General features: G+C 43.8%; 1 protein-coding gene across 1 annotated transcript; it reads right to left on the bottom strand.

The window, feature by feature from the left end:
- Window positions 1-438: 438 nt before the first annotated feature.
- Window positions 439-3,401, bottom strand: SPP1 (secreted phosphoprotein 1). Its single transcript, XM_036382357.1, has 6 exons — window positions 3,348-3,401; window positions 3,197-3,247; window positions 2,195-2,299; window positions 1,999-2,043; window positions 1,478-1,732; window positions 439-1,029 (listed from the first exon to the last, which is right to left on the bottom strand). Exons 1-6 carry the CDS (start codon window positions 3,399-3,401, stop codon window positions 556-558), a joined length of 984 nt encoding a protein of 327 aa, XP_036238250.1. The 3' UTR covers window positions 439-555.
- Window positions 3,402-13,615: the final 10,214 nt, after the last annotated feature.

The raw sequence follows: 13,615 nt of genomic DNA, 5'->3' as shown, positions 1-13,615 counted from the left end.
GTAGTCCCCCTGGCTCGCGGCGGGAGCGGCGGCGGGACCTCCTTCCCGCCGTCCTTCGCCTCCTCCCACGCCTCCCTCCACTCTCCAGGGCAGGCCCGGACCGCCCGTGCGGTAACGGTGCAGGGGCCGGCGCTGGGTGTTTGGAGTCCCGCTCATCCTCGGCGAAAGTACGAGGAGGCCTCGCGAAGAGGTTGTACTGGTTAAATTTGTGAGGAACAGCCATTTCACATCATTTTAAGAAGAAGTATTAAAGCTCCCCCGGCTCGGTCCAAGCCCCAGTGAATAATAATGCAGGTACAGGGTTTTGAGGTTTTATTTAATTCCATTTACAGCAAAACACCGCTCGGCAGCGCAGAGAGCAGCGTGCCCGAGAGGCGACGCTCGCCCGCCGTGTCCCACCGCCTCCGCCGGCACAGCCCAGGGGCCATGCACCGCCCCAAACCCCAAAAGTCACCACGCGAACTACATTAACAAACAGTTCTCCGAAATGAAACTACTCCCTGCTTCCCTTAGGTAGAGATTGGAAAAGATGGGAAATACTATTTTTATCTCCTTTTAAAGGGTGACTTCGTTACTTTCGATGCTGTGACGATCTTGAGAATCCTCGGCACTTTCCAGCGTTTGGCGGCTGATATGGTCAGAGAGCTCAGCTGACACGCGGTCCCGGCTCTCCCTGCTTTCTACACTCGGGTGGCTGTCCCTTCTCTCCCTGCTTTCTACACTCGGGTGGCTGTCCCCTCTCTCCCTGCTTTCCACACTCGAGAGGTTGTCCCCTCTCGTACCAGACTTGCTACTGTCGCTTTCTGCCTCGTGGCTGTCGGATTTGGGCCTGCTGTCGTTTTCTAAGCTCCGGTCATGCGGGTCGCTGTCCTGCTCGCTGCTGTCCCGCCCGTGGCTCTGGTCAGACCATACCACGCCTCTGGCGTGCTTCCTCAGGGACCTGCGGGAAGCAGAATCCTCCCGAGAGACAGAGCGCTGGCTGTCTGCATCCATGTCGCTCTCATCTTCCTCAGTCGCATCATAGATGAGCTGTTAGAGAGCAGAATAAGAGCCATTGTCACTCCTGAGGAGGAGGTTCATCAAGTGCTGCACTAATGCAGGCTGCTTGGACTGCAGGGTTGCTCAAAGCCTGCATGATGAACCTCTGCCTGGAGATACTCTGGTGTTTTATGGAGTTACATGAACCTTTCACATGAGAAACTCTCATTTGCTCCTGGCCTCAGATTTCATGTGTGCAGTGCAAACTGCAGTTTTGCACAGCTTGTATCAGCAAGTTGCACTCCTGCCCCAGTGCATTGGCAGTCATCAAGACCCCTGATCTGTGGTATCCAGAGAAAGGAAATGCATTCCTTCACTTATGCCTACTTCCCCCATATCAGTTTTCTAAAGCAACCCCTATGAAACAAAATGCCATGTCCATTTCCAAGTTCACTCCCCATTTCCAAGAACATGAACACCACTGGTCAATGCTATTCACCTTTTTGGTAGCTTTGTGGAGTTTGATAGACTTCAACAGTGCAGCTTTTGCCCTCATCCTGTAGGCCACACTGTCACCTCTGCCAGCATTGTCTCCCCGGGTGAAAGAAAAAGTGGGGAATGGTTCGGTTACTGGAATGTCTGTGGGGAAAATCGTGACAACCTCTTCAGATTCATCCGTGTCATTGGAATCATTGTCATCATCATCATCATCATCCACATCTTCATGGCTCTTGCTTGACACATCAGGAAAGTGCTGGAAAACATTTATTACACATCAGGCAAATGAACATGGATGTGAGAGGTGCAGACTGGTACCTGTCCTATTGGCCCAGGGCATAGGCACTGTTGAGGAGCTATGTGCAGGCACTGCACTGAGTTCCCCTCCCCCTGCCTGGAGCTTTGTTTTATTTCAGGAGAGATGTTACTGCAAGAACCACACTTGGGTGAGGAAAATGAGAGCTGCTCCACACTGGCTGCCTTACAGCATTCAACAGACATGCTGTCCTTCAAAACACTTACCAATTGTTCTGGGACATCCACACTTTCTTCTGAAGAGTAAAGGGTCTGAAAGCAACACAAAGCTCAATGTTAGTACACAAAGGCACATACAGTAGAGCTGATCAGCATGTTGACTATTCTTTAAGCACTTAATCATAACTTGCAAATATTGGCATGGAAAGATGTTCTGCTTTCTCTTCCAGTTAGGTGTCTGTACCTGCTGAGATGATGCCAGGTCACTCTGTGGGTGCTGCTGACTCTCCTGAGACTGAGAATTCACATAGTCATTGTGATACTTATGCAAGTGATGGCCCCTGGAGTCCTTAAAGAAAAAATGAAAAGGAGGGGTTAATCCTCAAAGGAACAGGCAAAACTGCTGCATCCCAACCTGCTCTTTCAGGCAGATGCCGCATCTGCAGTACCTAGTCCTTCTGTATGGGATGTGTCCTCAGCTGTTCATTGCAGTAGGAAGAGGACTCAGAACAAGCCATCATCCCAGATGAACACTGATAGATAGATAAGATAGAGAGATGTGCCTCTCTCACTGGCAGAGCCTGGGCAAATTCAGATCAGTTTCTCCAGCTTGTTTTTATTGAGTTGAATTTGGAGTTATGTCTAACAATCATTGCTTCTTCTAATTCTTAGGCCCTTTCTGGAGGGTGATTTATCTCCCACCTCATGAAGACTCTAAACTAAATGCAGTAGTTGGCTCTCAGAGCCAAGAATTGATTTTACAAGGGTAACAGCTAGCAATGGGGAATGGATCAAAAAGCTATATAACAAGACTAAATGCAGTTCACTTACACCACTCAAAAAAATAAATAGGATATTGGATTAAGGTGCTCCTCCAACACCAAATATTGACATCTGATCCACAGTAACGAATACGGGTTATAGTAATTTTGCCATACTGCAGTCCCTTTCTCTTTTTAATTAACAGCTAACACATTTTTCATTAAGAAAAAAGACTTCCAGTGCTGGTCTGGAGATAGAATAATGAAAGTCCACAACAGACACATGATACAGGAAAAAGTCTGTGGACATCAGTGGCTCTCTGCTTTAAAACTAGCTCATAATAGCCAGGTAAGGACATGTTCTGCAAGCATCTACAATCATAGAACAAGTACCAGAAAATGTGTTTTGGAGGAAAACAAACAAAGAAACAAAAATCAAAAAGTACTTATCAAAGAAAACTAACAGAAAGATAAAATGACCTTACATATTTTTCCTTGGAGCTGGCAGAAATGGCATGCTGCTTGGATTGAATCACCTTGAAGGGAGAAAAGAGAAAAAAACATTTATCAGTGTTTCTCACTGATGTGCGAAGGAAATAATGCAAGTGCTGGGGATAGTGTTTGTGATTTACTCACTGGCCATGCAGCTGTGATGCTGATAAGGCATAAACACAGAACTACCACCTTCATTGTGATATTTTACCTAGAAAATATTTTGGAACAGTAAGTCAATAAAGTAAAATACCACAAAAACACTATAGGCTTTTCCTTTATCTTTGTATACTTAACTATGCCAAGACCAGGTCCCTGCTATGGATTCAACTTGCCCATGCTAATTTTATTTCTTCTATCCTCCATCACCACCTCCCACCCACCTTGTAATGATTTAGCAACTCAAAAAGCTACAAGAATTTTGAAACAATGCTGAAAAGAGCTGAGCAGTGGTGAGAAAAACCACACTGAAAAGGTGAACTGACCCCTGTTGTCTACTGACTTGCATAGGCAAAGGAAAAGCTCTGTGAAAAACTGTTATAAATACCAGCTTTGGTTTATCTTCATTCATTTAACACAATTGTTTTGAAAAAGAGGCAGGTTAAGGCAAGCAATTTGTATTGTCAGCTATTTTGAAACTAGGTTTTAGGGTTATTAACTTGAGTTGCTGAGTAAAGTCAGTTTACATGAACATAAACTGCTTTTATTGATAGATCTACATTTCCCCATCCAGAAGTTAGAACAAAATAACCTGTGTTTCCAAACAAGAGATTAGGTGAAATAGCTGCTCCCACAGCAATTTAATAAATAACTGATTCCTGCTGAAATTAGGAGAGCTGCAGTAAACTTCAGTGCTTACTGACCAGTTCCCAGAATAAGGAAAATCGCTGAGAATTCAAACCAATTTACTGATGAACAAGAGTCATTCAGAATTTTGGTAAATCACAGCAGAAAAGAAAGCTGCTTGGGACATTTAAATGCATTAGTAAGGCTGACCCTGAGACAGGACACTCTAATTGAGGTATTGCAATTTCAAGTTTCACAGAGAAGTGTATCCCATTCACTGTCCCATCAATCAGGATTGTGCAGCACAAACCGTGAGCCTGTCAGGAGAGACAAGGACACTGGCAGGCAGCGATTACAGGAGGGAGAAAGCTTTCTGTGTTCAAGCACTAGCTCTGAGTTTCTGGTGCATGATTCAGTGGCAGGGTTTTCAGTAACCTTCTCCCAACATCTCTCAGTACACAAATTTAAAATTGTGATTATGTGCAATACCTGGCATTGCTAAACAACCTTGCTCCTATAAAAGCACACCTTTTTCCACAGAGAAATATCAAACATCCCTGCCCAGTGAAGCAGTTTTCAAAGATCTGCTCGGTGTTTCCTAGGCTAAAGCTGCAGATGGACTGGGACATGTCAGGTAAAAAGAAATAAAAAATTACCTTTTTTGGTGCTGAAGGAGTCAGCCACAACAAGAGCACTCTTAGGGATCCCAGCAGCAGCTCCAGACAGCTGGCTTCCAGCAGCTCTGCCTTTCTCCCCTCGTCCCCTGCTGCCTGACATCTCTGAGCTCTGGGAATTTAAACTCTGTCCCAAGCATAGCCACCAATCCCCGTGTGGTGGAAAAAGATGAGGTCATGAGGCTTGTGGCCACTGTCCTGCCCACGTTCTCCTACACTTCCTCCTTGGCTTTGTGGCTTTTGAAGCAAACATAAACCATTCTAAGGTTGAAACATTACTTATGAGCGAGATCATTAACCAGCAGGTCTGTTGAATGCACAGTGTTTGTTTGGTATCGCGTAGGAGGGCTTCAGGGCATGCCTGTTCTACTTCTGTAGAAAGCCCAGCTTTCCAGAAATCTTTTCTACCCTGTTCTGTAGGGGGTAGGAATATCTAATGTGTGCTGGAAGAAATAAATCTGAACATAAAATTCACCAAAGATGTGTTAATGTTTCCACAGAATTGTAGACTTTCTGTCCAGGGCATGCATGGTGCTACAGGAATTGCAAAGATGTTGCAGAATATGGCCTGTTGCATTTTTTGGTCTATCTGGATAAAAAAAAAAAAATTCAAAAATTAATACTACTAGTTGTCTCAGTAGGCATTCTGCATCCAGCAACTTTGTAAAGTTTGTAAAGATGTACAAGAGCTCTTATTAAAGATTGGTGCATCCTTATGAGGAATTATGAGGAATTCTTACTCCTTTTCTGTTCATTTGTATTCCTTCTGGCTCCTTTCTCAGGTGGTTTGGTCAAGTCATCTGCTACAGCTGTCTCATGCACCAAATCCATTTCAGAACCCTTTTCAGGGACCAGTTACCAGATATTTTTCAATTAAAAAAAAAGGAAGATAAAAAAGCACAGATATAGCTCCAGCATGAGGAGTACCATGATTGGCATTGGGAAGCAAAGGACATCATGGGATGAAATTCCATGCCTGCTATGGAGCAGTGCATCAGCCCTGCTGATGGGTGACAAATCTATTTGTGGCCTCCCTTGGATGTCCATAATTTTGGACTGATTCTGCATCAGCTGGGATGTGCTGGAGGACTCTCTGACCCTCTTCCGCGTGGTGTTTCTTTAAAAGAACAATGAGGAGTCATTCAAACACAGAAAAACATTCCAAACAGCCCTCTTAGAAGGCAGAATATTTGTAACTGTTTCAAGGTGGTTATTTTGCTTCTCATTTGTGACACCCCACTGATGTTTGCTGCATCTTTAGCCAAGCAGGCAAGAAAGACCTGTTTGTAGCAGCTCCTGTTACCAGTTATCCTGTACTTGCTGACACTTCTGGGGTATGCTTAAAGACATCAGGAGTGACATACCCATGCTTAGCTCAGCACCTCCCAGTTACATCATCACACAGAGTTAGCTGATTATATTTTTGAGTTGAGATCAGCAACAGCTGGAAGTTCAACTTAGCGTACTTAAGAGAGTGTTCTAACATCCCAGTGGGAGAACTGGATAAAAACATACTAATAGTATATCATTAGTTGTTCTGACTCTAAGGATCCACCTGAGCGAGGACCATCCTAGCTTTTATTTTTGAAGCTATATGACCATTGTCATATCAAAACTCAGAAAAGACTTTTCAACCAATAAAGCCTTCAGCAACTAGGATTTCAGCATCAAGATCTTATGCAGTTTTAGACAGATCTACCATCTCCCATTATATCTGCAGCTCAGTGCTGCTGAAAACTAGTTTGCTGAAGGCCTTGAATGCAGATACAGGACTCCAGCTGGAAGTGGGTGCTCTTTGGAAGTGTTGATTTAAGCATCAGGTGGTAACCAATACTTAGTCACTAAGACGGTTTCAAAAAGCCACTGCTGTTCACTCCAGGGAGCCCCAAGCCAGGGCCTTAGGTAGCCAAGTACATTTCATCCCAAACACCAGTCCTGACCATCAGCAAAACTTACTTTGATCTGACAGAGCAAAAATGGAGACAGAGTGAAGCCAGTGGCTCGCACCGCTGCATGTGGGACTGGGTGTACTGTGTCCTGCTCTCCTGTCCACACCCTGAATTAAATTTTAAGCCTGAAAAACCCACTTTCCCTACAAGCCTTTCATCAAGAGACACAGAACTGAAAAACAACATTATGCTCAAAGATTCTCTAGAGCTGCTGTCTGGCCAAAACCAACACTTGCAATCTGCATAATGGCGTATTACTGTGTATCAGACCATCAGGAAAATACATATTATGTAAACAACCTGTTTCACCAAGTTCAGCAGCAGTCATCAGTTGTGCTGATGGAGCCATTAGAAACAGAGTCTTCCGGCAGTTTGTTACAGACATTCCTGTACAGGTCATTTATTACTGTGGCACCTCAAGGCAAATGTTTTGCAAGAACCTGGAACCCTTGTCTCCCAGCAGAGTCTCTGTGTGACCCCCAGGGAGCTGTTTCTGGCAAACAACTGGTATTTCCAGTGTGCTGGGAGATGACAGTGTTTTTGGGTATGTTGCCAAACATACTATACAATCCACTGTATGGTAGATTTTGTAAGAGCTAAGGAGCAGCAGGAATGTTTTGCAGTAATCCAGAAGCAGGATAAGAAGCCATGGCTATTACTAAATGTCTTCATTTTATGCAAGATTAGCCTGTACAGAGCTATAGTTAATTTAGCACTTGTCTCATGCCTATCATTATGTGGTTATTCCTCCTGTAAATCATCTAGCTGAGAAATCCTTTGCCTTGGTAGGATTTGTGCTTCTTTTTGTCTCAAAGATAAGGAACAAGCAGGGAAGGAAGCAGGGAGCTTTCACCATTTTCACTTCCCACATTAAAATCCTTAGTTCTGGAGAGAACTCTCGTCTGCTGGTGGCACAGCAGAAGCAGCTTGCTTGAATTTGTACAGGTGGGAGGGTATATGATTCTGGCTTTCAAGATCTGTCAGGGTCTGCGGAACCTGAGCATGACTCTGGCTGTAATTTGTGCATGACATTTTCTACTTGTCTGTCCTGTCGAACAAAGTTTTTGACCACAATTCCTTCCATCCTGGGCTATATTGGTAACATGTGGTTAGGCTGTCATTTTGTGTTGTCAAGAAGCTGTATCAGTGCCTCCTTGTGCAACCTCCAACACCTACCTAAGATCCTGAACTAGGACATCAGTGTAATGCCCAGCATCACCTCTGGCTGGCTTGGAAAATCCCAGCCTCCCTGCAGTGACCTGTAGTGATCAGTCAACTTTCAAGACAGCTGGCTTTTGTTGAATTTTGTTAATCAAAAAACAAGTCTGGAGGTGAACATGAACAAAGACTAGATGGCAAAGACTAAGGCTGGAAGAGAGAGGGTATTTTCTCTGGTAGCATTAAGAATGCTATCAAATACTGTTTTGCAATTAGAATATCTCCAAGAAAAGCAGACTTAGTAAAGATAGGTTTTTGTGAAAGACAGATGAAAAGCAATATTGCTACCATAAAATGCTCTTTGGAAACTCAGTGTATTAACCAATATACCTCCCAAAGCCATTACATTTTCTTATTAAAACCTTCAAAAATGAGGAAAAGCTTACATACAGCAGTGGGTAGACTTAAAGCCTTCTGCCTCTTAAATAGACTACATAGACCACCACAGTGTTTGTGTCTGGGCCCAGGAGAATATTTGGTATGCAGAAGAGATATGGATATCAGATCTATTTGATAAAGAAATTGCAACAGAGATTTTCTCCTTACATGTGTGAGCAGGGCACCCCGATAACACATGCTTTGCAGCACAGCTGTATATCTTTTCCTTTGTACCACTTGGAGCAATTAAGTCACTTTCCCAGGGTCAGCCCTACCAGTTCCTTGAGGAGTTGCAGAACTAGGCACAACACCGAACCAGAGCTAGAGTAGGTGATAAATTGGGACAGACTTTCTGGGAAACAACCCCACAATAGGCTGACAGCATACTAGAAAGTGCCAGTGTCTGACAGATTGCAGTTTTTTGGTCTGTCCTTATCTCTCTCTACTCAAAGAGAGGCCACTCATTTGTCTCTGGCTTCTGGGGCTAGTCACTATCTATTCCTATTTTCAAATGGCTTTTTAGAAACAGCTTTGGAAAATGAAGAAAAAAATTAATATTTGAGAAACTGCCATGCAGCTGTATCTCACAAATCTGGAGGTTAGTCAACCTCAGTCAGATCCCACCTTTCACAGAGGCAAGTGGACGCTCCTGAAACAGCATAAATACAGTCAAGCTGTCTAGAACTTGCTAAAATGAAGCCCCACTGATGGCCCCTCCCTTGATTTTTACAGCCAATTAGAAAAAAATTCCAGATTTTTTTCCCCATTGAAATTCATCAAGTCATTGTAGCAGCAGAAATTAAACCAGCACAGAAACATTTTGTTATTTTCAGATCATCAGAATTACTAGTGTGAAGAGCTAAACACCAGCTTTTCAGTGCTGGGTTTGTGGCTGTGCTTCAGCTCTGAATTGACAGGAGAAGAAATGCATTTGTTTCAACTGGAAAATAACAAACACAATAATAGTCTGAAGTACTCATAGAATCAAGAATGACCAATGAAAGAATTTATGTGTACACCATGTTTTCATAACTGTACCATTTCCTAATGTATGTAACCCTCAAAAAGCAATTTTTTGAGAACAGGAGGATGAGACCTTCTCATCTCAGGATGAGAAGGAGCTGAGCTCTGAAGCCTGAGCACTGCTGCAGAGATAATGCTCCAGGATGAAGGAAAGCATGTGAGGTGAGGTGTGTGTGCTTAAATCCCATATAAGCTCATAAAACAGCAACCATCAGATTGCCAGCTCAGGGCTCACATTTTGAGTGCCGAGAGGAATTTGATAGTAGGAAGCAGCTTTACAGAAGATTGCTTCTCAGAGAAATATTGGAAAAACTTTGTGACAAGTTGTTTCCCTCTCTCTGCCTTGCTCAGTTCCCTGTTTCTGATCCTACTGCAAAATTTTCTCCTCCTACTGAGAAAGGACCCTAATGGAAAAAGCTGAATATGCAGAATGGATATAGAAAGAACAGCATCCTCTCACTCTGCATTGTGAAACTTGGAAAGTCACAAGATGCCTGTTCTTCCAAGTGCTGGGAGTTTTGGCAGGTCACAACAGGAAAGATTCTGCACACCGCACCCCTCCAGTTGTATCTCCATGAAGCTCTGCTGGCAAAACAGAGAGAACCCTTTGCTGCAAGAAACAGAGTGGATCACAGCACAGCTGGACAGAGAAGAGGTAGACAGGGAGATGATGGGCCAACTCTTCCATATGCTGCTCTGTGCATAACTGAGATGAGCATGACAGAGTCCTGACTGCATCCCGGGAATCCTTATCACATGGCAGCCTTGACTTTGCATTCCACATTTACCATGTTGAGCTCATGTCATGTTTCCATACACAGCCACACAAGGATCACAGCACAAGCAGCTGAGTCCAAAAAAGCTTGCTACCAATCCCAGAGACCAACCTTTCGCAAGACACACTTTCTGAGTGGCTCCTGGAAAAGGCCAGTGCAAAACAGATAATTTGGAGAGGTGCCGGGTGTTGCACAACCCAGGATTCCACCCTGCATATCTGTGGTTATCTGTACACAAGGCATCTTTTCTGCAGAAGGTCTGGAGCATGTGCTGCTTGCATGTTGTGACCCTGTCAATAAACCTGACCTCAGATACTGGCTTGGCTACATATCAGAAACCTGTCAGATTTCACATGGCTTCAGCTTCTGCTGCGAGCAGTTTTCTTAACTCTCAGCCCAGGGCCACTGTGGTCTGAGGTGGGACGGGTGCAGAACTGAGTCAGTGTGAAAGCAAACATGTCCCAGGCACTGCGCCCCAGGGTGTGGGGGCCCTGTGGTGGAGTGGGAGGAAAAACCCATCTGTGGGCCTGGTGAAGGGAAATTAAAGAGTTGGGGACTGGGCTTAGGGAGGAAGTTGTTTGGCCAAGAAGCTGATTTGTTTTTGTGGGGGAACCAAAAATCAGCAGGCCGGGGTCAAGGCCTCTCCTGTCTCGACTGAATCATGGAGACATTCCCGCAGCTTGCTCGAGCCTGGAGGTGATAAGGCTATTTTCCCACCAAGCCTATGCAGGCAGGAGCTCTGCAGGAGCTATCTTCTCCACTGCAGCAATGAATCATTTTGGCTCTGGCTTGGAAAGCCAGAACATGTTCTGCATGTCAGTACTCTTCTTTGAATTAGTATTGGTGAGGCCACCACCTCTTGTACAATAAGCAATAGAAGTGCCAATAGAGAAATCACTCAGACGCAGCAATTTCTCCTCATGTTCTGCATACTACATTTTTTTAAACTTGAAAGGGTTTTTAATAAAATTTGAAGTAATAACTCATACCTGACAGGTATTACCATCAGTAAATCAAAGGGGATGCTTTCTTAAATGTGTAATTTTTCAAGAAAATAGGATAAATTGATAGACTAAATAGATACAAGTGTCTGAGACTGAATAGTTCAGATGTCTGGGAAAGAGGTTTCTTTTCATTAAGCACAGAAGCACAAATACATTTGGCAAATCCCTGCTCTCCCTCCTTGCTTACCAGCTCTCTTTGGAAGGGAGCTGCTATTTTGGAAATACACAGTTGAGAGATAATCACATCCAGATTTAGGAAATAACATTTTGCACATAATTCATACTGGCTACCTAGACAGATTGTTGGTTGAGTGTGTAGCTATAAATTTGGCAGAATAAATGGCAAACTGTGGTTGGCGTATGGAGGCAAAGCAGGATGCAAACTGCAGCTATACATTAACTAGAGGAAAGAGAAGTCTAAGAAACTGAGTTAAGCAGCAGGATCTGAATCAAACAATAAGAAGGGGCAGCTGACAGGGAAAGTTACTTTTCAGGAGGATATGCAGCAACAGAGCTCTTTGCATTAGGAAGAACATTACCAGTCAATAAATAACACTGCTATTTTCTTCACTGAGTCTTGTTTGTCACAAAGAAGTCAAATGACTTCTCCTCACCCATGGAAAATGTGAACACAGTGGATGACAGGCAATTTTGGGAAGCAACATCCATTCTGTATGGAGAAACTTGATCTGCTGCACCCAGAATAACTGCTGTTGAAACACAGACTAGATCTCATCTCAGCAATTGATTAGGCAAAAGGAGAAAGCTCAACTGCTGGTTGCAGCTGAGTTGGTCTCACCTCAGACAGCAGGGCAGCAACAGGGTAGTGACACGTGGGCTGTGCCAGGCTGGAGAACACAGATCTCAGGGTGCAGGTTGTCAGTAGACAACTCTGTGCCCTCTGCAGAGCTGAAAAGCATTTTTTTATGCACCCAGCTCCTGAAGGGAGCACTATAGGAACTCTGGTCTCTGTACCTTCATTGGCACCACATCCCACAGGAGTCTGCCACATCCCTGACACATCCTACCTCTGCTCTACCCTAAAAGTGCAGGCAAGGACATATTACACAGCTACATTATCCAGGCTCCCTAAACCCTGCCATTGAAAAATCAACAGCAAAGGAAAGTGCTGGATCACAGAAACTCCCACTGAGATTATTCCTAGTCTTCTGATTCAGGCTTAAGTAAAGACAGGAAGAGGAAAACTTAATTTCAACAAATGTTCATGGTCATAGAGGTCTCTTTTCCTCTCCTCCAGGCAAAGAAGCCAGGCTGAGACACTGAATTTGTATATATACCTCCCAATACCTACTGGAATTTGTAGATATACCTTCCAATCTTTCAGGTCAGCAGGTTCATTCATTCTACCTATTTTTTAGGTAGCTGCTCTCCTGAGAGAGAGAGCAGTGTGACAGTCCCACTGGACATAGATTTTTACAAGTGGAAAGGCAGGACCAAGTCTCATAGCAAAAGCAATAGAAGATGGATTGTCCAGGGAATATTATCCATTACTCTCTTTTGGGCAGTGCCAGCAGTGTCATTGCTGGGGTGTAACACTGCTGCTTCACAGGCAAGTTACAAGGCACCCTCAGTGGCTTGTTTGGGGTCTTAAGATGGTAGGAATAATGTAGATTTTCCAATAATAAGTAAAAAACAGTAGCATCGAAATAATTAGGAATGCAAACTAGCACAGCAAGATTTTTTTTTTTGCAAGTAGCCTTTCATTCATCTTCATGTCTGCCATACCTGACCTTCCCACACTGATGTTATAGCATGTGACTTTGATAATTTTCAGCAAAAATAACATTAAGTGTGGCTCTGGTCTTGCAAAGCTGCTGTATGGACACAAGCTTTCTGTTAGAGATCAAAGCTTTCTGTTAGAGATCAAGTTTTCTGTTAGAGATTTATCAGGTCCTGTTATTGAGTAGACTATTAAATATACTGTTTTTAAAGCCAGGCCACTCTAAACCTTGATGTAAAAATAATTTGCGCATTTTGTTTATCATCTCCTGGCTGGCTACTGTTAACAAATGAGATGAGGCATAGATGCCTAAGAGATACTAAAAGCTCACTCTGAACTCCAGTTGTACTAGCATTTCTCTTAAGACATTGATTTCCCATCTTTATAACCACGGATATCAAGGAAAAATGCAAAGGCAAAATAGAAAACAAACAAACAAAAAATAAACCCAGCCAAGTAATTGCATTCATTGGCTGTAGGTTTTAAATATCTTTCTCCAGCAGGAAGTCTTCTCCATAGACTCCAGTGAAGAGCAGCTCTGTTTGCACATACACAGACTACACGTTGGAGGCAGAGAAAGACAGAGGCTCTTTTAATTACATGGGCTACACAGATGCTGCAAATTGAACCTTTAGACAGCAGGGCTGCTCCCCTTTCACAAAGATAAGGCCTACTGACAAATTAGCCAGCTCCTTCCCTGCTTAGCAATTAAAGGGGGCATAGGCAAGCCTATGGTCTCCCTTGTTCCATATTCAAGCAGCTGCAGGAACTGTCCAGGTCAGTACCCAGGAGATCTTTCCTGGAAAGCCAACAACTCTCCCAGGCCTGAACTGGTGATACAGACAGAATAGAAAAGTCAACTA

The sequence above is a fragment of the Molothrus ater genome, chromosome 4 (genome assembly GCF_012460135.2).
Source record: "Molothrus ater isolate BHLD 08-10-18 breed brown headed cowbird chromosome 4, BPBGC_Mater_1.1, whole genome shotgun sequence".
NCBI classification, from domain to species: domain Eukaryota; kingdom Metazoa; phylum Chordata; class Aves; order Passeriformes; family Icteridae; genus Molothrus; species Molothrus ater.
This window is presented reverse-complemented; position numbering and strand designations above follow the sequence as displayed.